General features: G+C 42.7%; 1 protein-coding gene across 5 annotated transcripts in view; it reads left to right on the top strand.

The window, feature by feature from the left end:
• LPP (LIM domain containing preferred translocation partner in lipoma) overlaps window positions 1-26918 on the top strand; it is a 342496-nt gene that overhangs the window by 140298 nt on the left and 175280 nt on the right. For all 5 annotated transcript variants that reach the window (XM_080623385.1, XM_080623381.1, XM_080623382.1 and 2 more), the window contains one exon: window positions 23705-23817. In XM_080623385.1, coding sequence (XP_080479511.1) covers window positions 23705-23817 — 113 coding nt within the window. The remainder of the gene's footprint in view (window positions 1-23704; window positions 23818-26918) is intronic.

Here is a 26918-nt window from a genome sequence, read left to right as displayed (position 1 = left end):
TGGTTTTTGTGGTTGTCTGTGTTGGATCTGCACCAAAGCAAAAGAAATCCTTGCTCGTGAGAGGTGTGTTGATTGAAAGGCAGAGAGTTGGCATACCTGCTCCTTGGGGCTTCTCGTGAACTTCTGCAGTGTTGTGCTCATTGTTGGAAGGTGGCTGCAGGAGCAGTGAGCTGTCTCAGCCACACTCCAGTGGTGGTTTGTGTGTATCTTGTCCAACATTAACATGAGATGATGCGTTTTAGTCTTTTATCGTGGCTCACTCTCTTGCATGTGCTGTGAGTTATACACGTGAACCGTTGCTGTAGCCTAGATGAGGCATGGGAATATCTTGTTACTCAGTCGTATTGATGCGGAATTGAATCCTGTGAGTACCGGAGTATTTCCAGTGGGATCTGCTGGTCTCTGCCTCCTGCCTTGCTCCACCAGCTGAAGAAACTCGTCGATGCTCTGCAGAAGAGGCATCAGTGTGTAAGTGATGGGACAAAAAAAAAAATAAGGCTGAGTGCTCTAAGACTTTTCTGGTCCCGTCATTGCCATAGATGCTCTGGTCACGTCCCTCTAAGGACTGAGCTGGTGGAGATCAAAAATGTAGTGGGAAGAAGGAGGTAACTTTACTGTTGTAAATAATCCTGAGTGTGCCTCAGCACAGTCTCCATCTTAGTGCTGTGTTTTAGAGAAAGCTTTTTTAAAGCATATATCAACTTTTAAAGTCCTTCTTAATCCTTGTTCCCATTTTTCATGCATTTCTTGCCCTAAATGAGGTGCAAGAGATTGAGCAGTTGAAGCAATACTTTATTCATTAATGTCAGAACTGCATCATCCACAGGCTCTTACAAACTACAGCCAGTGAAAATGAACTTGAAGCTCCAGGCCTCTTTGTGGTGGCTTTGCTACCTTCTACACAAGAGCATTTAAAGCACAAAGAAAGCCCTCAAATGCTGCAGAACAAGTGGGAAGGCAGGGGTCCCTCATTAAGGGGTAGCTGCAAACCAGTTTGGAGCAGCCTTTTGGAAGTCTCCATTGATTTCTCTCTAATGACATCCTCTTCCCTGTTGGTTAAGAACCAGATGAAACCAGTTGGAAATTAGTGGTGGTTCTCATTTGTCTAATAGCAGATTTAAACTGCCCTAAGCAAGCTGAGCTGTGTTGAAGAGGCATGAGACCAAACTGGTGCCTTTGTGCTTGGGCAGCATCCCTCTACTTGATAATCTATCAGTTATGTGGACAGAGTTTTACCCAGTTGTCCACAGACCAGTGGCCAGTATCAGGACTTGTAATTCTCACCAGTGTAAATAAGCTGGCTCTGGGTGGGTCCTTCTGTTTTGAATGCAGTCATCCCAAAAGGTCTTACTGCTTGTCCTGGATAATAGTGTCTGCATCTGCTTTTCTTGATAGAAACAAATATGTAGGACTCTGCTCTTGGCTTTGCTCTCAGAATGAACATTTTCTTTTTTGAAATACCACCTCAGATAATTGCACCAGGAAAAATGCACATGAAACAGGTGCTTAAAAATTATTATTGAACCAGTATGCTTATCTGTAGTTCGCAAAATGTCAAGTCAGGCCACTAAGTTTTATTAACAATTCTGACCATGTTTTGTTAGAATTACAAATATTAAACTTTCATAGGCTCTGGAACACATTGTCTCTTATTTGGGAACTACTTGAAGTAGTGCCTAGCCTTGTTTTTCATTCTGATGAGCGAGCTCCTATTTTCTCTGTTATTTGTTATGATAAAGCAAATGTTGCACTTCCCAGCAGGTAGGGGCTTTTGGTTTGGTTTTCTGCCATGCGTTTTTTTTTCTCATTTTCTTTTCCTCCCCTCTGCCTGCTCTTCCAAGATACTATATTTAATTTTTCCACTACATTATTTCAAACACTGAATAGTGATTCATCTTTGCATTGGCCTGTGCCGTGAACCCCAACAGTTTGGGTAGAATAAAGAAAAAGGGCAAAAAAAAAAAAAAAGGTGAAGCGCAAAAGAGAAAAAAGAAAAGAAGATGGTTCTGACATACAGTTGAATGGAAAGAATCCATCTTTTTATAATTCGAATTGCAAACGTCTGTCATCGACTATATCAAAACTACTTTAAAAAAGATATTGTTTGTCCTCTATATAGTTTTAAAAGGCTGTGGTGCCCAGTCAAAGCAAGAGAGCAATGTTCATGCAGAAATAGCTTGAATTCAAGCAGGCAGCACTTGTCCCTTTTATTTTAATCTGAAATGTTAACATCCTCCAGATGCTAGTCTGTTAAATAATAACAATTGTTATATGACAGTTAACAGTCGAGTAATATTTTTTTTTTGCCCATGTTCAAACAATGCAGCTCTTCTACACCCTGAAAACTAACTGTTATAATAAAGGATTATAAGTGTATTTTTTCTTTTCTCTGCCTAAAGCTTTTTCACTCTGCCAGAGTGTTGCTAAGTCAGAGAAACCAATAAATGTCTTTTGAATTCTATTACAGGTTGGTCTAATAAAAGGCTAGAAGAATGAATGAGCAATTCTTGAAGCCTCAGAAACTGTACTTGTGGCCAAAGAGAAGGCACTTCTGGCAATGAACACTACACAATTACAAATTGGACTAAACACACAAGGCCCAAAGTGCTTGTTGCTAAGCAAAGTGTGTTGGGATGGACTGGGTGCAAGAGCTGAGGGTCCGTGAGTAGGACTGACAGTCATGTGATTCTGGCTGTCCTGGGGAGGGTGCTTATGCAGAAGCGGATGAGCAGGGATCAGGTCTAGTTCCTAATAAGCAGACATCATTATCTAAAAATTCCCCATTCTGTCATCTTCTTTAACTAGCACACACACTGAAAAGTCATAGCTACGGAAGAACATGCAAGCATGCTCTAGGAGTTTCATTGGGGATTTACCCAAACTGTCTGAGGACCTATGAAGTGCAAAAGACTTAGAAGTCTCTTCCAACTCTGAATTCCTGTGATGACAATGACTAAGGAAGGGTTTTGGTTTAGTCTAGATATGACCAAACCATTAAGCTTGGCATGAAGTGCTGGCTGGTAGAAATCACACTGACATGAGAACTGGCATTTGTTTTGCCAAGCACTGAGTTTATGGGAAATGCCATGGAGGTGAGGAATAAATATAAGATGAAGGACTTGTGCACCTGGGTCACCTCTGTTACAAGATTAATTTGAAAATGTTTAGCAACTGGCTTTTCTAGATATTCTGCAGTGGCATTGGGCTTTGTATAGTCTGGACACCTGTCATGTGAGGGTCTGTCTGCGGGTCCTGCCATCGGAGATGCCCCTGAGCAAGCTGATGGGAGGAGAGGGAGCCCTCAAGAGTAGGAAAACAGTACTAAAACAGTATTAGTAAACACAATCTTTTAAAAGTAGGTTTAATATTAGAAATTACAGAAGTTTGAAATTTATGTTTTAAAAAGTGAATGTGTGATGAGGGTTCAATTCTTATGAAGTGGAAGCTGATGGTCTCTGTGACTGGTGATTCACCCCATCCTGAGCTATACCAGCTGGCAGCAGACCTGTTGATGGTAACAACATCAACAAAATAAACTTACGTTAACTTTTTTGCCCCGGGTACTCCTCAGTGCAAGCTTACAATCTGAGCTCCAAGTTTCCCATCTTCCCTACTGGCCCCATCACCTAGGGCTCTTCTGCCAAGGACACAATGCCAGACTGTGACTGTTTCTGCATGCCCTGGGAGTACATTGGGCATCCCAGTGGCTTCCTTGGGACCACCATGCTCTGCAGTTGAGTGTATTTTCATCTGCTTTCCTCATCCAGAGCAATCCAGCTCAGCACTTTGCAGGACCAGGTTACCTCTCAGCCCCTGAATTGTCAAGATCACCTTTACAATGTGTCACTGTACTCTTCAAGGGAATGTGCTAACCTGAAGCACGTTACATATTTGCAAAGTTTTTTGCAGGAGAGTGGAAAGGGATAATCGTAGTTCCTGGGCCACTTCTCGGGAAAGGTAAAGAAAAGAGAGTTTCTCGATGAGGATCCATTAACATTGCTCCGGCTGGCAGGCAATGAAACACAGGAGGTAAAAGTCCATTCTTCTCCTTTCCCAGTCCTACGATTTAAAATGTTTGAATGTGCACTTCAGAAGCTGGGGAAGTAAAAGCCCCTAGTTGTGCCAGGAGACACTGCAAAGGCCACAGCGAGTGAATGGGCTGCAGAGTGTTAATACAGTCCATCATTTTGTAACGAGCCCAATGTTCTTGTACGAGCTGTGTCAGGCTGTTGTCTGCACGCTGTCTTTGCTGATCACAGTAATCGGGTCATAAGAGAGGGAGAAGTAATAGCGCGTCTCTTAGCAACCAGCCCCAGGAGAAAGAGAGAATTACTCAAACAGACTATCCAGTCAGGGAAGTAGAAAGATGAAATTTTCTGAAAGTCTGCTGGAAAGTGCTCGGGGACATAATTCTTTTATGTGTGAGATCCTTATAGGCTGTATCCAGTGATATCAGACATGTTTTATTTTCTTTTTGTCTTCCTGGTAAACTTTTATTTTTTAATTGGCCTTAGAAAAATGGGGGAGGGGGGAAGGGGCAGAATCCTCTGAAACAGAGACATTTTAAAAAATAAGGGTCAGATTTTTGTATTATCTTTAACAATGCCAGCAAGAAGGGAGGGAGAGAAGGTCAGCATGTCTCAGGCAAGAGATGAAGAGAGCCTCTTATCTCTGCATGAGTGCTTTGAATGCTTCCCATGTCAGTACTAGCCAAAGCACGTTGCTGTATCAGCCGATGCTGCAGTGGCATGTACAAAACAAACTTGTTGGGTCTCCATTGCATTGCACGGGTTGTCACGTCCCATGAGTGTCATGGTACGTGTGCCCTGCTGATTGACAGCTTGACAGAGAGCTGGACCTGATGTGCCCTCCCAGCAGCCATGCCAAGCCAGCCCTGCTAAGAAGTCATATGGGGCAGGTACTGGTCGAGTTCGTGCCAGCAGCCTTTCTCTCATTGCCTTAGTTTTCTGTCCTCTTCCAAGTTACTGGTTTGTGTAAGACATGTAGGGGGACATCTCTGAGGCCTTCTCAAAGACTGTTTGGCCAACACTGGCCCCAGGGCTTCAGGCGGGGCGAGGGGGCAGTCTGGAAGCTGTTCTTTTGCACTTTACATGCGAGATGGGCACAAGCTTGTGTGGTCCTGTCTTGTGCTTCTTAAAGATTTTTATTTTTTTTTTATTCCAGTAAGATGCACTTCTGTGGTCAACCGGTCTATGTCCTTCCCAATGCTGCTTAGGGGAAGGGGGCCATGTCTGGAATAGTCTGCCCACCCTCCATAAGCAAGAAAGAAATGTGTGTTTAGTGGAAAGCACATGCTCCAGAATGCTTGAGCCACCCCCAGATTTGTCTTTGCATCCTTGTAACTATTGCAGGGACAAAATGTTTCTGAAAGCCTGGTTTAGTCCCTGGCTCTGAGGAGACAAAAGGAAACTGTGGAGGGGAGCAGATGCTTTTAATGGATGATCCAGCTAATTTGTGCCCTTCGTCTGGGTTTGTCTGCTCTGTGATGCCAGAGCATGTCCAGGTTGTGCAGAGGGACCAGGCTCACCTCTGTATGGGATAGCTTGACTTCCAGTAATAGACTTACCTGCAGATTCATGTTTAATGAAGGCTGCAACCATTCTCCCAAATCAGGTTACTGGACAGCTGGGTAAAGGGTTCAGACTGACCTCTGGGCTGCTGTGGTTGAGCTGTTGTTTGTACCTGGGTTCGCTTGCTTGTACCTGGAATCTCTGTGAGCATGAACTTGGGTTCAGCCTATGTTAAAACCTAAAGTTTTTGGAGATAAGGCTGACTTCAGCATCTTATCCTGGAAATAATCAGTAGAAGACAGTTGAGAGAAAAAACCCAAAACAACAAAAACCAAACCAAACCAAACCAACAACCTTGCAGCTGTACAGAATTAATAGCTTAGGAGCAACATCTACCACTGTCAGGGAAAAGTGAGATAAGAAACAGTATTAATTGTAACTACTTCCAAGCAAATCATAGAGGCTGCTGCTTTGTTGTCCTCTCAGAAAGAAGAAAGACTTTCTTCCTTAAAAGTTTAGTAATTAAAGAGTTTCCTTGTTATTTTTGTGAGTGCCAGTAAGTGATGTTTCCTGGAAATTTTCCCCCAACTCTATAAATATCACCCCAGGTCTTACAAAAGTGATTCAGTCTGGGAAGTCAACACCATGCACTTCCTCAACACAGTCAGGCAGCCCCCTGGGTGGAGCATGCAGCTTCTGCAAAACCATTAATTGGCTGTTAAATTACAGTACAATTAGGCTCCTTCTTGAAAACTCAATTCCTGTTGCTCAATCTTACCTTCCTGTCGTGTTAGAAATGAAGGCGCAGGGGCAGAGGAGACTGATGCATAGTTTGGGTCTGGAAAGTTGTAATCAGTGTTTCAAGGTGTTACCTTTCTTCTTGGCAGCATGCTCCTCGAATGACCCCAGCTGACAGATAGATGAGATGTTCCTTATTGCCAGCCTTCACTGTCCTGGGACCAAGATTATCTCACACATCTTGCTTTTGTAATTGGCTCCTTTCCTCCTTCCTGTTACGTTTTTGACATCACTTTTTGCATCAACTGGGTACAAACAGAGCCATTTGTAACCTCATGTGATAACCAAGCATAAATAGGACCTAGCTGACTGAATTCATTCTGCAAGTGTAGAAGGAAGATTGCACTGGGAGCTCAGGTCTGACACAGCTGTCTTAACTAAAAAAGAATTTATAAAGATGAGGCAACACATGAAAGAAGTGTTAGCAGGGTAAAATCACAGCTGGACTGCATCTCCTCTGGTATCAGCATGGACATGAGACCACACAGTCATAACCAGTAATGTATGAAGTGTTGCAGTATAATCCTCATCTTCTGCTTAGTCCATTCAATGCCTTAGATTTGGATTAAACTCCAAATGGAAGTTTTCTTATTAACCTGTCCCTGCCAACAGTGGTCCTTCAGAATTTAAGCCTGTAACCCTTTATCTACAGCAGAAAAGGCAGTTGGGTTTGTAACATGAGAATACTTGACCGACTTCTCTTGGTGCATCAAGTGTTCAGCCTGTGTGCGGAAAAAATGGGACATAGGCCCTCAGGAAGGAGAGGTGACCTTGTGACAGCCAGGGGGCGTTGGGCTGGTGGATCTCCAGCTGTCAGATCTCTGTATTTTGTTCAATCATTCACTTCCCTCAGCAGGGACAAGAGTCTTTGAGAGGGCTGCAGGAATGATTGGTTTGGCTGAGCCTGAAAACTCTTGATATTTAAACATTTCTCCATGCCAGTAAATTGCTCTTGTTGGCCAGACAGAGAATACTTTAAATTTAGCAAGTCAATTTAAATTTAGCAAGACAAGAGAGGTGATGCATCATCACAGCTGAGCTCCTTCTCTACAATCATACTTGGACTTCTTAAACAAATTATTGCTGAACCACCCTGTTTCCATTCTGAGTATATGGTGCTTTCCTGAGATATTACTGAGACAAGCTAACGGAGGATCCATTTGCCTTGTTATGCCTTCTCATGTGGGAAGACTATTAATCTTCATGTTTCTGGTGCACATTTAGCACTGCCTGTTTGTGTGTGTGTCCAAAAGTGCTTTTGCTAATGATCCCTTTTGCCCCAGCAAGAATGTGTTGTGTAACTGTGGTAGGGAAACAAATAAAAGAGAAATAAGGTAGCAGGGTAACTATTTTGAGAGATGAGCTTTTGCTTGGCATGTTAATTTTCCCAAGAGATATGGCACGTCCAGTACCTTGTGTAAGTTGACCATCAAGCATGGCGTGGGTCTCTGGAGGGGGAATATTCCATTTTAAGAATCTGTTGGGTAAGACACAGGCTCATGTTTGATGGATGTCCCCAAGTATTTAAAACTCAAAGCGCCATGAATTCCACCTGTGAAACTGGAGGCAGAGGTAACACAAGTTGGGAAATCTGGGCCTAAATGTCAGGGCCTAAAGGTCACTTTTCATCGGTGGAAAGTGCAGTTGTCACCACAAATGTGAGGCTGCAGGAAAGGAGTTGTGAGGCTCCCTATCTATCTGGTCTCCTAGTACCTGACCAAATACGCCCAGTTTATGTAAAGTCCAGAGTTTGGTTTTTTCTAACAAACCTATCCAGCAAATGTGGTTGTGATCTGAAGATTCAGACTCCACTTTTCTTGTTTATTATTTTTCCCTGTGATCTAAGAGTGTTAAAGAAGTTTCTAAGCATTTGGTCAGTGACTGGGATGGAGCTGAAATGGGAGCTTTCTCTTGTAGCTGTTCTGGCTCTGTCATGCCCAGAGTAATGAAAGCTGTATATGAGAGGAGCTGGAAAATTCATGAGGCATCAGAAGGAGCATGAAGACGCGACTTATTTCTATAAGCATTTAATTGAGAAATCTTTTTTTGCAATTAAAAAAATTATTAGAAAAATGATGAGTCAAGTCTGTTGGAAGGCAGCGAATATCTATTTGTGGGGACTAAGGAAGGTTTGATTGTCTCAAATATCTTACCTTCTTGTTTTTCCTTCTTTCTATTGCAAATGGTAAATTATTAAAATGAGGGTGTGTTTTGAAAAGAAGATTTCTAAAGAAGGCTTGGAAGATTCTGTGCTTGTTTGTTAATTATTTCATATGGAATAATTCATCATTTGCAAGTGGCCAAGAAACAAAAAAGCATTTGTTTGTTGATCCCAATGTTTTAGCATGCTGTTTCAGAGTGAAAACTTGATTTTGTCTGGTTGTCCCTCATTGAGCGGTATCGCAGGTCATGTTTCCCTCTGACACTTGTGCAACCCAGTTGCCACTAAGTTAAGCCAGCGATGGATCCTCTGAGCAGATTTACATAAATGCAGCTGTCTGGACCTTGCAAATATGTTTGTTATTTGTGCACAAGGAAGACCTGAAGCCAGATATTTCTTGTAAGGACTGGCCTAGTTGAGCTGAGAAAAGGCACAGCCTGCAAGGAGAAAACACTTTCAGCTTCAGCCAGTAGCTCCAGTTCTTATTGGGAATAGTCTGTAACTGGACACAGATGTGTTTACTGTGAAAATGCCAATTTTATATTGTCATATCTATGTTCCTTTTTTACATTTGTTGGAAAATAAGAGAATGGAGTTTTCTGTCTTTGATTAAATATTTTCCTGTTAGGGTTTGTAGGTTGTTTCCCATCAGGCTTATTCACTTACTGTACTTCAGATGTGGGCTTATCTTAAAGGGGAGGGGGCTTCCTGGCATGTGGAGACTAGGGGCTTGTGAAATCTCAGTTGAAGCTGTGTGTTTATAGCTCTTGTGAGTTAGCAAGTGGAGTAAAGCTATAAACACTGTGTTATCTTGGGGTACACTAATAACTGATGAAAATCACTGGTCACAATTTTGCTGCCTCCTAGTCATCATATGTGAGCTACTAGAGTTAAGAAGGCATATTTAGCCCTAGGGAGGTTCTTACTAAGTGAGCTTCTTAGATTTTATGACCAGTTGCATGGTAGTGCAAATAGGTTGGTGAATTTGTACTGATCAGCTGGCATGTGGTCTTCACTGGGAGTTTGGGACATTGCTTGGAACACAGTAGGGATGCCTGATGCATTTCTCATCAGCTTGACGTGTTCTTCATCGACATCAGTACCTGATAAGCGAAGCGTTGCTTCTCAGACTTCATTGACACATTGTCTGTTGCCTGTCGTCTCATAAATTTCCCTATAAAGCTCTAAGTAAACACCCCTGGGTGGAATCAACAGATCATTTTTGTGGCATTTCTTGTCATCTAAGCAATAATTCATTAAAAATGTAATGACTCTTTTGCTCTGGAGAGGAAGAAGAGAGCTGGCGCCTGCCTTTAAAGTTTTTGTCTTGTATTGTTGGTGATTTTTGTTTTGTTTTGGAGGGTTTTTTTTATTTTATTTTGGAGGAAATCAAGTTGATAAACTGAAAGAAAACCATCTTATTACAAAAAGCTTGAGTGCTTCTGGGAACATTTAAAACAAGCATGACTAGAAATGACCTTTCCATCCTGGAGCGAACTTTGAGTGTATTCTTCCTTTGGCATTTCTAATGATAGACTTTCCATCTGGTCTTTGCTTAAAAGCTAAGATGCAACTTGGGGGTTGGTGTTTGTTTTGGTTTTTTTTTTTTTCACATTAAAACTGTGCATAGTCTAAAATTAATCCTCTTGATCATATCACTTCAGGGATAGGAGTGCAGAAACACTAGGGATATTTACTTATTTTCAGTAACTCCATTCAGTCCTCCTAGCAGCAATTCTTTTTTTCCAAATCAAGTAGTTTCTGATTTAGGGGAGCCCTGGACTTCCCCTTGCTTGAATTTGGGGAGGTTATGCTCCTTAGAGGAGATTTTAAGAGATTGAAGAGATGCCAGTGGCTGTGGTGGGGTGTGTGATCTGGATCAGTAGGAGGGATCTGTGGTTACATTAGCTACCTCTGGTAATATTGTCATCTCTAGTGTTGCACATTCGCTGGTCCCAGTTTCCCATACTGATTCCCCAAAGCTGAATGTGCAAGAGTGAAATCCTAGTAAATGAATGCTTCGGGGAAGAATTGGGGATCTCCTGGGAGGTACCACTGCAACCATTAGCCTTATTTCAGCAAAGTATTGGGGGAAAGTACGTAAACTGATCCTTTTGCTTAGCAAAGCATTTCAACAAATGCCTGATTTGATACATGCTTTCCGAAGGCCCGTGGGATGTAGCATTTAAGCATGCACTTGAACTTAAGTGTGTAACTGAGTCCGGGCTACACGCAAGCATGTGTATGCACTTGGGGAATGTTTCTCAGGATCACGTGTAGGAACATCAGTCACCAGATTTTTTTTAAATACTTTTTTTCCTCCCTGTAGCACTGATCGCTACTGAATGTGTTTTCTCTTTCTTTTCGTCCTTCGTCCTTGTATTCAGTGAAGTTATACAAAAATATGTAGGTGGAAGATTACTGGTGAGCCATTCCTCAAATGTTATGGTGGGAACAGCAGAAAGTAAGTCTATTAGTAAAGTCATGTTTCTGTCAGAACTCCATATGGGGCATGCACAGAAAATACATTTTCCTGACATTGAGAAGGTTCTGCAGAAGAGCGGATGTTGTTCGGGGCTTTTGGCTGGTAGATGATCTGCTGAGGGTATCAGCATTTTTGCTGCAGGTTCTCCTGGTGACGCTCTATTAAAACAATGGGGGGGAGAAAGGATGTTGCCAATAATGGAAGAGAACAATTCTGGCACACGTAGCTTCCTATTCATAAAGCTGCTTTTCCCTTGAGGCAATATATCTTGCATCTTATGGGAAGGAAATCTTACAGCATAAAAGGAAGTCTGAACTGCTTAGCAATGAATTTAGAAGTCTAGAAATTAGATTCCTTTTATGAAGAGATAATATAGGTCCCATTCCAGTATATTAGGGAAGCTTTTCTAAGATGTGTCTCCAAAAATAGGAGAACTATGGGAATCACTTCTTTAGAATAATATTTGTGTGTGGATTATGTTAATGTTCCTGAAACCTTAGGGGATGTATGCTCAGCACAATGAAGGTGTTCAGAGAACAAAAGCAGCGAACAGTATCTTTAGCCTGAACTGCTTGGCAGGACAGAATGTGGGAAGATGGCTTCATGTTCCTGGGGATGCCTGTGACGTGGATTAAAGTGGTCTGAGGGCTGTCCTGGCTTCACTTTCCTGCTATAGCTCCTGAGGGGCTGTTCTGCCTCCAAGGATAGCTAGCACATTGTGGTGCTCTAATTATGCTTGTTTTCCGGTTGCATCTCCTGCACTGGGAACTGGCCTTCTGCAGGCTTTACTACCCAATGGCTGCCTGCCTGCTGGGTTTGCTCGATGGCAGCCCTGCTGCTGCAGATTTGCATCTCTCTATTGTGTATCAGGGTAAAAAGCAGGGTCTGTCCAAAAGTTTTCAACCTTTTAGCTCCTCCCCAGTGCTATTGTCTCTTCCCATTCTCCTCAATTAAAATAAAGGCATCGAGAGAAAGAGGGGAAAAAAGTGGAGCTGATTTTCTGTGAGTAGCCCAAGAGGTGAAGTCCAGACAACTTTGGTGGACATATCCAAGTAAGGGTATTTTATGGAGACCCTAGCAAACTGAAAAACAACAGACAAAAAAGGGGGAAAATGTGGCTGGAATCCTGACGAATTTCTGCATTTTCTGCAGAGTACATAATTAAAGGGGATTTTTTGGATAAAGGCTGAATTGTGTATGGGCATGAAAAATTCAGCAGGGAATTTAAGCCATTTCCAAACCACATGAAACATTAAACGTTTTGCTCAAGAATAGCTTGAGATGGTGTGCGTCATCCCAAGTTTTAAGCAGTCAACTGATTTTTCTCTTGCAAATGTTAAATATATAGTCAAGGAGAGCCAAAGTGGGTTTTATCTTCTTTCCCATGATGAGTGCAGAGCCATTGCCTTGAAAGATTTTGCTGGCTGACCTGACACACACCCTTGTTTACCTATTTTGGCTAGATAATTTAGCTGCAACATGCTGAAGAATGAGGGGAGCAGATATCAGTGCTGCAGCTGCACCATGCCATTCTGTGCTTGTGATCAGCTCTAGTCTTGGGCTCTTGTCTGAGTGGCTTTCAAGTTACCCTTTTAAATCTAGTGGAATTAAAGATTTCTATCAAGCAAGATGCTAATCACCATGACATGATACAATATGTACGCCCCATAAGGATATAGAATAAACTCCCAGTCTCTTGGAAGCAGAGAATCCCATTCTTTAAATGATGTTCAACATCCATACTGAGGTTTTGCCTAGATGTGGTACTGGATTTTAAAGCCAAGTTACATCTGTATTTTTAAATTTAAAATTCTCCCTTTGTGTAGAAGGATGAACAGTGGCTAATTTCAGATCATTTTCATGTGTCTTCTTGATTACTTCTTGTTTTGTTGCCAGCCCAGGTACTCAAACATGCCATGTTTTCTCTTTAAATAAGGTTGTTATTCAGTTGAGTGTCTTTCATCCAGGAAATCTGTGATTGTTTAAGTCCTCTAGGAATGAGCTTTGCTTTTGCATAAAGCAGTCCCCTTGCATGACTGCATGCAGCAAGTCATGCACTGCAAAATTGAAGTGAGTTTTCAAAATCTGCTGTTGTTTGTTTCATTTAGGCAAAGCTGGTCAGTAATCGCCAAAGAAAGATGATTCTCTTCTTCTCTAGGCAGACACTAGGTCCATGACTCTCAAGTTTGTCTCAATGTGCCAAAGATGGTTCTCTAAAAAAACTGCATCCTTAAATATCAACATGTACACACGTACCAGGGCAGATAGCTTTTTGTCAGCCAACACCCCCAAGTCTTTCTCCTCAGGGCTGCTCTCAAGCCGGTATCTGCCCAGCCTGCAGTTGTGCTTGAGATTACCCTAGCCCAGGTGCAGGACCTTGCACTTGGCCATGTTGAACTTCATGAGGTTCACATGGGACCACCTCTCCAGCCTGTTAGGATACCTCTGGATCCCATCCTTTCCCTACAGTGTGTCAACCTCACCACACAGCTTGGTGGTGTCACCAGCCTTGCTTAGGGTGCTCTATCCCACTCCCCATGTCACTGACAAAGATGTTGAACAGCACCAGTCCTGATACTGACCTCTTAGGAGCTCCACTTGTCACTGGTCTCTATTTACAACTTCTTTCCTTGCCATGGTTCATGAAGAAAGTTGAGACATTGGCTGCAAAATCTCAGGGAGACTGGGTCCATAAGCAACTCTGAATGATGTGGCTCCATGATTCATCATAAAGCCTCAGCACATCAGGCATCTCTGTGCATTAAAAATAGTTTCTGAGCAGAGAACCTGCCTGGGGTCTCTCTGCCTGTTTGCACTTGCTGGTAATGTCAAGCTAGAATTTGTTCTCCTTTGTGCAGGATCTTCTGTCTAGTTGATGAAAGGGTCCCCTCTCTCAGTCTCAGTGATGGAAGGATTTTTGTTCAAAAGTGAGATGGACTATCCACTCTCCCCCTGTGCTGCTAAGCACTATCTCCTTCCCATTCACTGCTCCAGTCATGTGCTTGTGCTAGCATGGGGAGATGCATATGTTATTGTGAATAGCCTTTGTATGTCACTGCAGGCATCAGCAGGTCTCAAAGTATGATAGAGGGTTTTTTTTTGTGCTCATAGAAGATTTATCCTCTTCTCTTTCTCCCTGAACACACACTCAAACAATATATCAATTTTAATTGTTTTCTGAGAGGTTATTAATATTGAAGTGGAGATTTAGAATGAAGATCAATCATTAATCTGAGAAGAATGGATTTGCAGTTTCCAGCAGCAAGGCTGGAAAAGAAGTGAAGGATGAAAGAAAATCAAGAGAGATTTCCCACCTAACCAGCTGGGGAATTTTTGGGTTTTTCTTTTCTTTGTTTTTTACCTAAAATTGTCCAAGTGACAGCTCTGAGGAAAAACCAAACCTCAGAGTGAAGATTTCAGAAGTCCAGCCTAGAAACTGTAGCAGTATGTTACTACAATTTGTTACCTTTTTTGTTTCCCCATGACATTTTATTTCAAGAATTAAGTCTCCTGCTTTTCAAACAAAACCACAGTCTTCACAGAAGATTTTTATTTTCTTCTGCATTTTTCCTTTTAACAATATCCACAAATATTTCAGTAATTAATTTTCTATTGGTTAAATAGAAAAGTTTTAATTCAGTCTATAAGAGATCACACCCAGGTTTCCCTACACCAAATAATTGACCTTGCTTTTGATGTGGTATGTTTTACTGCAGGGGCACCCTCTCAGTGACCCTGGGATGGTGCCAGACCCTTAGAGTTCTTTTCTAGAAGGGCAGCACCATATGCTGAGCGGGGTTACGGCAAAACTGTTGATTTGTTCGACTGCTTTCTCAGAATGTTCAAAAGCTGGAAATATGTGCTTGAATAACTACAATATCTTGCTCTTTCCTTTTGCGAATGCAAAATGAGAGCCACATGTCCCCTAAAACCAGCACAGGTACCACGCTGCCACCACTTATCCCTGTTTCTATGCTGAGAATAGGCAGTCTGCCTGTATTAGTTTAGGGGACAAATTCTCAGATCATCAGCGTCCTGAATGAGCATATTATTCCCATCCTTGGAAAGTCCTTTTCGTGCCTCTGTCATTTACCTCTTCTTCGCCCGTTTTAGGATGCTTCTGATGGGAAGTGCTCTCTCTCATTTTGTATTTCCCATCATGGTGCTCTGAGCTCTGACCAGCAAGGAGAAGGATGGGCAATTCTTGGTAGGGGATTTTGTGGAGTATGGAAAACATAAATACAGGTATTTATCTAAAAAAATCAGTTTAGCATGTTGTTTCCTGACCAGTTACATTGTTGAATTATGCAAAAGTGTAATTTTTAAAGCAATTCTGCTTAAAATATGACAATAACATGTAAGTGTGCCTAGTAACTTTGAGGTGTTGGGCAGTGATCCTTGGTACAGAAAGCATTGGTGGTTTAGGGTAAAATTAATTTCAGAAAAAGAAAGTTTGCATAATTTTTTTTTTTTTTTACTTCTCTGCTTTCTGCATTATCCAGAAGCACCTCCAGGTAGAATCTACCCAGGGAAGATATCCTTCCCTCCCTTTTTTTCTCCCTTTTCAATTTTAATCCTGTTTCTCTTCCATGGTCTAGCCAGATCATTTGTGACATTTCTAATAGGTACCAGTGTAAGCAACCAAACTGTATCCACAAAACCACCCACCACCACTCCATATTAATATGTATTTATATAAATTTATACATGGAGATAGAATCAGAATTATTTAAGTTGGAAAAGAACTTTAAGGTCACTGAGTCCAACTGTTAACCTAGCACTGCCAGGTCCACCACTAAACTAGTCCCTACAATAGGGATATAGATCATTAGTTATTTATTTTGAAAGAAGATAAATTCAATTTATCCAACATTTAATTTGATCTTAAATTATGTTCAGGGACTAAGGATGTAATTTATTATTAAACTGTTACACTAGTGAACAAGAAAGTGATTAATCTTATAGCATGAATAAAATGTAGCTGATTTCTGTGCTCCCCAGTAGCATTGACTATTGCAATAGAAGGAAGAAAGCCAGGGCTGTTTGTATTGGTGAAGACAGTGAACTAAGACACATCTGATAAAGACACACATTTTACTTTAATCTTTCCAAGTTTGAATATTCATAAGAGGTACATGGGGAGGTGTGAGGAAGAGGATGTGAGGGACAAAATGAGCCATTTTGACAATCATTTTATGGGGGTTTGCTTGATCAGTTAATGTGAGAGTGCTACGTCATAGAATAACAGAATGGTTTGGGTTGGAAGGGACCTTAAAGCTCATCCAATTCCAACCCCCCTGCCATAGGCAGGGACACCTCCCACTACATGACGTTGCTTAAAGCCCCGTCCAACCTGGTCTTGAACACTGCCAGGGATGGGGAAGCCACAGCTTGTCTGAGCAACCTGTTCCAGTGTCTTACCACCATCATAATGAAGACTTTTTTCCTAATACCTAATCTAAATCTACCCTCTTTGACCTTAAAGCCATCCTCTCTTGTTCCATCTCTGCTTGCCCTTGTAAATAGTACGTCTTCAGATTTCTTATAGGCCCCCTTAGGTACTGTAAGGTTGCTATTTCCTGTGCATTTCCCACTTAGTATTTTTGCTCCAGTCTCTCAAGCCAAAAGCAAAAGACATTGTGAAGAGGGCACCATGCAGGAAGGTTGAGCCCATCACGCGGGGAAGTGGTCTAATTATGGCAATTGTTTTTGTTGTCCATCTCCTTTGCATGCTGGGCAAACAGAATGGATCCAGTGCTTCCAGATGTTCTGCAGCACATCGTGTTTCCTCTGACTGCTCAGACTGCAATTCACCCCCAAAGTGAGAAAACAACACAAAACCAGTTATAGGCCAAGTTAAGTCCGAGATTGCTTAAAAACTATTGGCCGCAGCTTCCAAAACTTGAGGAAGTCCCTTGACAGTAAAGAGCTCTGGGAGATGTTTTTTTGTGATCTGTGCAGTGTTTTGTATTTCATCACTAGACACAAAGAGGGTTTGGTTGGAGATAAGAAAGGATGTATCCAAAGGACATGATCCCCATAATCCCTGGCTGCTTCCTCGGGGGAGAAAGCTGAAAAACCAGATTCATTTTGATTGTGCTACACAACAATAGCCACAGAGAATGAGGTCTTAATCCAGTGGCGTAGCTCATTTTTTTCAACTCCTTCACAACAGTCCTCTTTAGCAAATTAATGCGTGTGTCAACTCTTGTCAGGAGCTCTTAGCAATGAACAAATGAGTTGGACACCATAATCTAATAAACAGATAGATAACCTGTTTCTGTTTTGTTCCAAGTGAGGCAGTGTTTCCCTCAGTGAGTTGTTTCATGGACCTTTTGCTCTGCAGGGAAGAGGGATGGTGTGTGGGAATGCAGCCCACGTTTCCCCTTTGAGGATGAGGTTTGCTCTTCTGACTTAGATGTCCTGATTTCCAGCATATTTCCATATGGTTGCGTTGAAGTCTTTCCATCTCAGCAGGCTGTTTTCTGTTGTCTTTTTTTAATTTTTCAATCATCACTTGGAACTACTTTTGTCCTCATTACTGGACCTGAGCAACCATAACTGAAAGTGAGATTTCATCCAACTAATTGCTGCACAGACCAAGTAAGATGGGCTCTGTCTTACATCTACATCTTACATCTACATCTCTGCTTGCATCTACAAATGAACAAAGGAGAGAAGGCAAGGGAAGGCTTTGTGTGTCCATGGTCTGAGGCACAGTAGGTGACATCCCCAAAGCCCTAAAAGAAGTCTGTGACAAGGAATGGTACTTACAGCTTTTCTGTTAATCTGCTAATCTGTAAATCCTTACAGATTTTAATAGAAGTTTTACAGGGCTGTTTCTTACATTGGCTCAACTTTAGCTCTTCACTAAGTTTTAGTAAAGGACTGATTTATTTTCCATAGAGCTGAGTTCTTATACTAGCAGACCTGTCCTCTAAGCAAGTATCATGATTATGGAGATAACCGTTATGTGAGCAGGAGCAGAACTGTCTTATTTGCATCATGTTAACAAAACATGTTGAGGTGAGCGAAATAAGTCTTCGCTATTGCATAGAGACTGGTGTGGGACATTAGCTTTGCCATACAGTCATATGGAAAAGTAAGTTGAAGAGTCAAAAATGAAGCCTTGTATCGATTCCTTTGTACTTAGTGGCATGTATCATAAGCTGATGATGTGTAGGATGTGCAGCTGATGTGCATAGGGGGAAGCAAGCCAGAATGTGGTTGTACCTGCCTTCCCCTACCCTGCAACTATTGGGGCTGCAGGAACATTGGTTATGTTTTGCTGGGAAGGATGGCATGGCTAGGTGTCTACAGACACAAGCTGAATGAACCCACAGTCTCATTAAAAAAACAAAGCGTTGTTTGCACAATGAGGTGCATCCACTGTGATGAAGTGGCTGAGATTTTGCATAATTTAGGGAACTGAGCCCTTGTTTCCTACTCTTGTGCTAATTACTGCCTTGGGGTTGTTTTGAGAGGGAGGTCAGCAAGTTCTGACATGAACCAGAGGTGGGTGGGATTTTCCATCCTGGTGACCAGAGCTGGAGTGAAAGGTCTGTCTGTGGAACACTAAAGATAGCATCTCTGCTAAATCAAGTTGCTTAATAAAAGCTGCATCACTTGAAATGAGCCTTGGCATGGTGTGCCAATGCCGCTCCTTTTAACAGTCACAAACGTGTAGGCAATGCAAGGGGTCCAGCTCCAGTTCCAGTGAAGCACTTGGCTATGCCTACATGGTGGTAAAACTCAGTTACCTCATGAGACATGGAAAAAAAAAAGGCTTTTGAGCTGCTGCCTCAGCTCAGACCCAAATGTCAAAGCAGCTAGTTTTGGATCTCCTCATTGGCACTCCCCCACGCGGCTCCTCTGTCCCCATCAGAGTCTCATCTGCCACTTCTGAAAGTTTTAGTACCTTATTCTGGCTCTAGTAACACTGGAAGACATCCAGAATGATTCCAGCAGAGCTATTTTGGATTTGCGTTTGCAGGAGGAATTGTACCTAGACATTTTAAATTAATCGCACGGTCATTTTTCTTCTGTATATTTAACCACCAAAGTTAATTAACATTTGAAAGTTTCACAGCTAGCTGTGGTTAAAGGCGGTGTGGCAGGAGGGTGGTAGTCTGGCTGAAGTTGTACTGATAGGAGAAATGCTGGGAATTGTTTCCAACGAATCCCAGGGGTTTGGGTAGTTGGATGGTGGGATGAAGGTGGAGGTAAGGATGCATAAGCTGCTATGGTATGTGTTGGCTATTGACTTTCCATGTAGTAAACAAAATTACCGGATGATTGTTAGCGTGTGTTTTCTTCTGTTTGAAGAGAATATTTTACGCAGTACTGCGATTCATAGTCCTGAACTGTAGGGGACTAATGTTCCTGTTCTCCAGCTGGGAGAAACTAATTCAACAGCATGTGTTGTAAACACTCACTCATTTTAACTGATTACACCTCCAATGTTCCTCAAATCACTAAAATTACTAATTGCTATTCCTTACACATCAGAGAGTGAATCCTGAATAATTAACCCCAAATAAAATTAGATGAATTGGCCCTTTTAATTAGAATCCCTGCTGCTGTTTGTTCTGAGCTTCCTTTTCTTACTGTTAAGAGACTTTTAGAATGATTAAAACTATTTAAGACTTAAACAGCCAGTGACCTTTTAATACAATATAAATCCATAAAAGCAATATTTCAGCTAGCAGGTGGTGAAGTAAATTTTCAGTGCAACTACCTGACAAGACTCAGTATTCCTTTTTTAAATGCTGAGGATGAAATTAGCCAGTGTGGGTTTTTGTTTTGTTTTGGTGGTTTGTTTTTTTCTCCCTCCTGCTTATTAATACAGTAGCTGATTAGCAAAAGTAGTTCAAATGGCAGGATTAGTGATTGGTTAGAGAGTAGTAATTTAAACAGGGTTGGTGGAGCTGCTTCATTTTAGGAATCACAGGCCAATGCGGTATATTTAGGTAGATTGCGGAGCTGGTGTGTAATCGTGCGATGGTTTGCCCCACGCTGGCATGGTGCCAGTGACCCCTCATGACATGGTTTTGACCAGTAATACACTGATATAAAACATGATTTTAATCATGTGCTTTCATTGTCCAGTGATGTGTGTTAAATACAGGAAAATACTCACTTTGGGAAACTTAGTAGGATGTGTGTTCACACCTAAGAGTCACCAAGTCTTATCTAGCCGAAGGTTTCTATAAAAATTCTGTGGTGTTACTTTGGCAGTATGAAGTTTTCCAGACCACTTAGTAACACTGCAATATTTTGCGGGTTTTTGCAGTGGTTATTGTAGTATACAGGCTTATGGTAGCCTCAATGAAAAGGGTTTTAGCCTAGTGCTAAACAAATTAAGGTAAATCTTAGTTGTTTCAGTGTAGATCACCCTCAAATTGCAAACTTTGACTTTCTGCAGTAGAAGGTAAATACTTGACTGGGCAATAGAAAATGCTTATATTGGCTCAGTACTTTACCAAACGGAGTCTGTTTGGACCAGAACAGAAACACATCAGGTTCTGCATCACTGTCCTTAGTCCTGTATTTTTCGGTTGATTCAAACTGATTCTGACCCATCTTCAGAGCTAGAAATTATGAAGATGATGATGAGAAAGGGTTATTTTTGTTTGGAAGGAGAAAAATTAAAACCATCTGGGCATATAGTCTTCAGATGTCTGCCAGTAATTTGGAAAGACCAGTGTGAATCCTGTTTTGTTGGTTGTTAGATTTCATTAAGTTATTGTTTCAGGGAAAAATATGGTGGTTTGCTTTTTTGTGTTTCTGAGGGCTTTTCCCCCAAACAGTCTTTTCTTACTGAACATGTGAGATCTTCTTCGTGTCTAGAAGTTTCAAAGCTGCAAATCTTCATGTCTAAACAACTGTGTCAGTCAAGGGGGGAGGCAATTACTGTGCTGCAATTCATTTGTTGACTGGCAGATATATCTTCCTCAAAACAAAGGCTTGAGACACCAGCCTGATCCTGCGAAAAAGCTGAAGTGCACTTAAAAATTTAAAGATTAGACTGTGAGAAACGTGCTTGTTGCATGAGACAGGATGTTTTTCTCAGCTTGTGCTCCTACCCAGAAGGCATCACGCAGCCAATAGCAAAAATATCATGAGTTTCTATTCAGCCTGACAAGCTCATGCTGATGTAGATGTCTGCTAAGGCTCTGAAAAAAGTTTTATTTGTACATTTGTAAAGTGTAATAATGAAATGCCTAAATCTCCTTGGAAAGAGTAAGAGGGGGAAATTTTGGGGAGGAGAGGGGTAAAACCTTGCAAATGCATCTGCGTGGCACAGGTTTGATTGGAGCCAAAAGTTGGGCTGGGGCTTGGGAGGCACTGCTTCTGCTTATTGTTCTGCTATAGTTTTCCAACATTGCCATGATGAACTGGCTAAATTTCTATCTAATCACTTGTATGTAAATATCGGGGAGAATGTTACTGTGGCTAATGGTGTCATCTCTCATGGTTGCACTGACTGATGCTCCAGCACAGCAGTGGGCATGAGTGCTGAGAGAAGAGTTCAGGGCTATGGTTTCCCAGCAACTTGTGCCATCCTATCTAAAGTAACTCAGCTGGTGCATGTGTCACACTGCGCAGTCCCTTTGTAGGTTGAGTCATGGTCTTCACAGCTGTAAGAAGAAGAAATGACTAGCTAGTGCAATGAAGAGATATTTAGCTCCTTCAAACATATGGTTATGGGTAGTGATTTCTCATTGCAAGAGCTGAAGGCAGGCTATGCCACGGTATGAGAAGGGGCGTGATGCAGTTTCCTGCCTTTAATGTGCCTGCTTGAGGCTGCCTCTGTGAGGGTACTTGCTGTTGGAAGGTGATTTCACCTGCCTTGAAGTATAAATTGCCTTCTGGAGGTGCCTTGATGTCTTTCTGTTGGTGGAGCTCAGTGTAGTCACTCTCATAACTTAAGTACCTCCAAGTGTTCGCCCTAATGCCAGATGAATGTCAACCAAAATGTCAGTCTTGGTGCTGATCAGTGACCAATACTAATAGGCCTTTTGCTCATCTTATCACTTATTCACGGAAGAGCAGCAGAGTTAAATCAGTCAGGAGACTGTGAGTGCTCAGGGTGGGGTGTGTCTTCCACCAGCTCATGGTTAACTCTGGTAACCCCAGAGACCCATTTTCCTCATGGCCACTGGTGCATTCATGCAGACCAAAGGATGGTCCCTTCCCCAGGTGGTTCCCTATGTAGCTGGCTGGCACGGGAAATGCTCAGCAGTGGATGGTATTGATACGATCCACCTTCACAAGGACTTTCCTGCCTCCTCCCATGGCTTGCCCAGCTCTAAGCAAGTGAAATCTGTCTGGTTTGTAAAGCTTTGGGGGTGAGTGAAGGTCCCTGAGGTGCATTTTAGGGAGATCCTGCTTGCTTTCAGCTTTTTATCCTCCTTTGCTCTCTCAAATGTAGATCTAAACCTGTACACTGCTCAGGACACAGATTTTACAGTCTTTGCCTACTTTCCTCTCTGCTGGAAGAAGACTTCCAGCAATGCCAGTAATAATAAGAGTAACAGCTTTCCGTCCTGCATCCAAGGGAATAATCTCCCGTGAGTGCAGTGGGAACAGCATCTGGTCCTATGGCTGTGTGTGGGAAAGAGGAAAGTGCAGTGGCAGAATAAATAACAAAAGCTGTGAAGGAGGAAAGTCCATCTGTTCGCAGAGGACCAGGAAAAGGCCAAACATCTGCAAGGTCCCCCCAGTTCATCAGGCATCTGCTCTCTGCTTCCCGATCTAAAAACCTTCCCATTTGTGGGGAGAGAGGAGCCAGCAGCTTATCTGACACAGAGGACAGAGTTAGCAGAGCTGGGCTGGAATGTGGTAAAGCCAGCTGTCTCCTACTGCAAAGAAAAGTGTTTTCTTCCAAACACCAGAAAAGGGCTCTTCTCTTTTTCTGGCCTTTGCTTCTTTTCTGAAAAATCTTGCCAATGTTTTTTTTCTTTTGGGAGGAACAGATCTTCCAAAGGGGCAAAGCAGTGTTTGTTTTGTTTGTTCTAGCAATCCTTGTTTTCTCCTTCTGTTATAGCAATTGCAACTTTTCCCTTCTGTTTATGTGCAAGCCCTGTGCCTTTCCCTGTCTCATCCCCTTCAACACATTCTGTACCTTGATTTTACTAAGGTATTCTGAAGGGTTGTAATAAAGCAGGAGTGCCTGACTAATGTGGTGTGCAGGGAGATGCATCACCTGTGTAGTCTTTGGGAAGTATATGTCTACTGGAGTTGAATTCATTTGCAAAATTGTGTTGATTGGTTGGTTGGAGGGTCATTTTCACAGCAAAGGAGAAAAGTTTATGTCGCACTCAAACATCCCAGCATTAGAACTAAACACCAAAGTATTAATTTCAGAAAATTTATTTTCTTTGTACTCTGTATTTATTTCATCTGATTTGAATTCAAACAGGAAAGCTTTCCAGGGCTTCATACCCAACTGCTTCCCACAGCAAGTAGCATGAAGGTGCCTTGTTGGCAGTAGGCACCATGTAGGTGTGTAGCTGGCATCCGTGCCGGGGCTGGGCTGAGCCAGGAACTTTGAACCTGGGCACAGGTGGTCCAGAGCACTGTGGATCAGCACCTCTCTGAACATGGTGGTATTTGGGGACGGTGCTCAAGGCCTGTAGGTGGGAGGCAGTGTGGCACTGCAAGGAGATGTTCATAATGATGTGAGTTAAAACTGGTGAGTTAAAATTCTCTCATTCTCTCTCCTAGGGGACTTCCTTCCTCCACCCCCACCTCCTGTGGATGACCTCGGGAACATCACATCATCACAAGGTGCCTTCCCTCCCCCACCCCCTCTGGATGACGTTACTTTCAATGTGCAGGTAAAAGGACAAGAATTTTATTGTTCTTGCAGAACTGATCCAAAAATTGTGGAAATGAATGGATGATAATAAAATGAGATGGCAAAGCGCTGTGGTTAGAAATTATGTGTCAGGAACAACCAAGTCAGCTTTAGCAAGCTGTGTTTCCCAACTAAGGAATATTTCCATTCAAATCTTACTGAGCTATTAAAGGATTTTTCCCATCCGGCTTGAATTAGAAGACTAATTGCCTTATGTCCTTGTGATGGTGGATGGGAGTGAAACCTTCCCAGAATGAATTGTTTTCTGGAAGGGCGATCTCCTTCCATGGGCTGTGGAGAGACTTTAGGGCAGTAATCTGATCCTAGAAGTGCTTTGTTTAGCTGCCTAAAATTAAGTGAAGCAAATAAGCCCTGGCCCAGTCTCTAGTGATGTCACCAAGACCCTTTTCACTCCCTTTTTGCTGGCTTGGATCCTCTAGATTTGCCATCTGAATAAAAGCGCAACTTCTAAGATGCATCAGGTGAAGATGGCATGTTCTGTGTGGATAGGGACAGACCTTGAACACCTTTAAAAGGTATGAACATCTTTATGCAGACATCACCAGCTTGCCTGTAGTGCTGGGTACTGTTGTGTTAGCTCAGGCACATTCATGAGAGATGTATTCAGACTGCGGGGACAGGCTGTCAAGGTGATCAAGGAGTGAGGAGCTTATTTTGCCAGTGGAGACCAGAAGAGTTAGCTTGTTAGCTGAGCAAAAGGAAGGCTGAGAAGGGGGCATGGATGCAAATTTGAAATACATTTTGGGAGTAAGTAGCAGAGAAGAACAATTATTTCAGCTCTGGGTAAGTCTTGGTGGAGGAACAGGAAAGTCTAAGCTTGCCAGGAGTACCTTCGTACCGGTGTTTAGAAAGTTTCTAAGCACTGAGACTGCAAAGGTCTGTAAGAGCCTTCTGGGGGGAGTAGTGAGAGCAAAGCAAGCTTGATCTACAGTTGAGGCTGGTGAGAGTTGTGTAACCACATACCCACAGCCATGGGGCTGCCCTTGATGACCCTGCAAGGCTGTGGCAGTCCTGTGTCCCTGGATGGATTTGAACCTGAGAATAAGCTAGTGAACAGACATTAAACAGGATTCAAGAGACCTGGCTTAGTTCCTGGCCCCATCATAAGCTCTAGAGTCAATTCATCAACATTGTGCCTCTATAAAACGAAAACATTTCCCTCCCTCATGGGCTTCGTGTGATCTCTTGCCTGTGGCAAGATGTTCAGATGCTGTCACAAAGTCTCAGCTGTTCCTGCAGTCGGCTCAGTGTTATAAGCAGCCTTTGAGAGGGAAGGGGTTAATGAGGATTGTTCTCCCTTGCCAGGAAAGGCTGCAGCCGTCAGGGACATCAGCCAAGTGTGGAGCATGGCTTTTCCCAGCCTTGGGGAAATGAAGTAATTCTTCAGCAAGTGTTGTTCTGTCTTTTATCTCTCTGAGAAGAGTGGACCCTGTGGGAGCAAGGGAGCCTCCAGACTGCTCTGGAAAGCAGTGGAGCAGCAGGCTTCTGGCGAGGGCAGGGAGCAGTCTGCATGGCTCCCTGTGCAGAAGCCTGGGCAGCAGGAGGGGGTCACTTCACGTGCTTCTCCTGGGTCAGGCTTCCCCCTTGCTGGATTGCCCAAGGAAGGGACCTCACCGTGGTTATTGGAAGGGGCTCATGTCTTCAGCTCCTCATGCCTCCCTCCTGCAGTGGGTCCAAAGATATGCCTGAGCCACTCAGGGCTGTCACTGGGATGTGCCTCTTGGTAGAACCGCTCTATAGGATTGCTCTTCCCCGCTGAGCTCATGAAATTGCTTTTTGTCTCATCCTTTCTCTCTGGCTTTGGGAAGCTGGGACTGGAGCTGTGTTCACAGCATGGGGCTTTGGCAGGAGTTTGGTTAGAGCAAGGTTCCTTCACTTGGCAATCCTGTTCAGACGAAAGTGGCCCTGCCAGTTGTACCCCAGCACTCCTGCCTGTCACCACGCCCAGATGTACTCTCTGCAGCAAACACGTTTCCTTCTTTAATCTGTGCTCTCTTGTCACCTTTTCCCCTTTTCTTTTCCCTTCCATCCTCTGAAGGAGATCAGGAGTAGACAAAAGCCAGGGCTAAGTCAGGAGTCAGCTGGGTCTCATGTTGCAAAATCAGCTCCTTATCTTGCAGGAGCAACAAAAGTCACAAGATATAAGGCTCAAGACGTAAGGGGAAAAGGCAGGTGGTGGTGGAGAAAGCTGCTTGATGTCTTTGTGCATTGAACACAATCATTTTCACAACTCCAGACAGAGGTTTCCCATCCTTTCCCAGCCCTCAGGACACAGTTGCCTTGAAGGCAGAGATCTCATGAGCATGTGCTGGATCTGGCTCCAACAAACTAAAGCCTTGCCTGATTCTGCTTTCCAATGCTAGGCCATTTAATTTCTATGCCTCAGTTTCTCTGTTGCTAAATCTAAATGCTAGAGCAGATGACCCCTCTCCTTGGCACAGACCAGATCTGAGGCTGCTGCCTGGAGCAGTTCTGCCTCTGCAGACCTGGTGCAAGCCCTCCAGATTTACTCCAGAGTTTGAAATTCATCTGCTCCAGAAAATCAGCCCCTTTACAACAGAAATTTTTCTCTGGATGGCAGAGTCCTGATGATACCTTATGAAATACCTGTGCTGTGTTTCCAGGTAAAGCTTTTTATACTAGGTGTTAAGTTGGTAAGGGAAGCAGGATATATATGTTTAGTTTATTATAATTTTGTGCATTACTGTTAGCAGACAGCTAAACGCTGCACAGATTATTACAGTTTAAGTTATAGCTTAAGAGCAGCAGTTAAAATAATAATAACCAGTTTTTATAGACCTGTTTATCTCTTGAAATCTATTTGGACAGTGGAACTGGCCACTTAGGATCAGATCCAAAAAGGTGCTTTGGTATCTGACTTCCCTTGAGGTGTTTATGCTCTGGTGGAAATCAGAAGACTGGGTCGTGAAATACCTTTGCAGCAGATCTGACAGTTTCTTGTGATTTCTGTTTTCCCATCAAGATCCATCATATTCTGATTCACTGCAGGGCTTGGAAGGAAAACAGAAGGAAATTTAAGCTCTTTTCTTATCAACTGCT

The sequence above is a fragment of the Psittacula echo genome (genome assembly GCF_963264785.1).
Source record: "Psittacula echo genome assembly, chromosome: 7".
Classification (NCBI taxonomy): domain Eukaryota; kingdom Metazoa; phylum Chordata; class Aves; order Psittaciformes; family Psittacidae; genus Psittacula; species Psittacula echo.
This window is presented reverse-complemented; position numbering and strand designations above follow the sequence as displayed.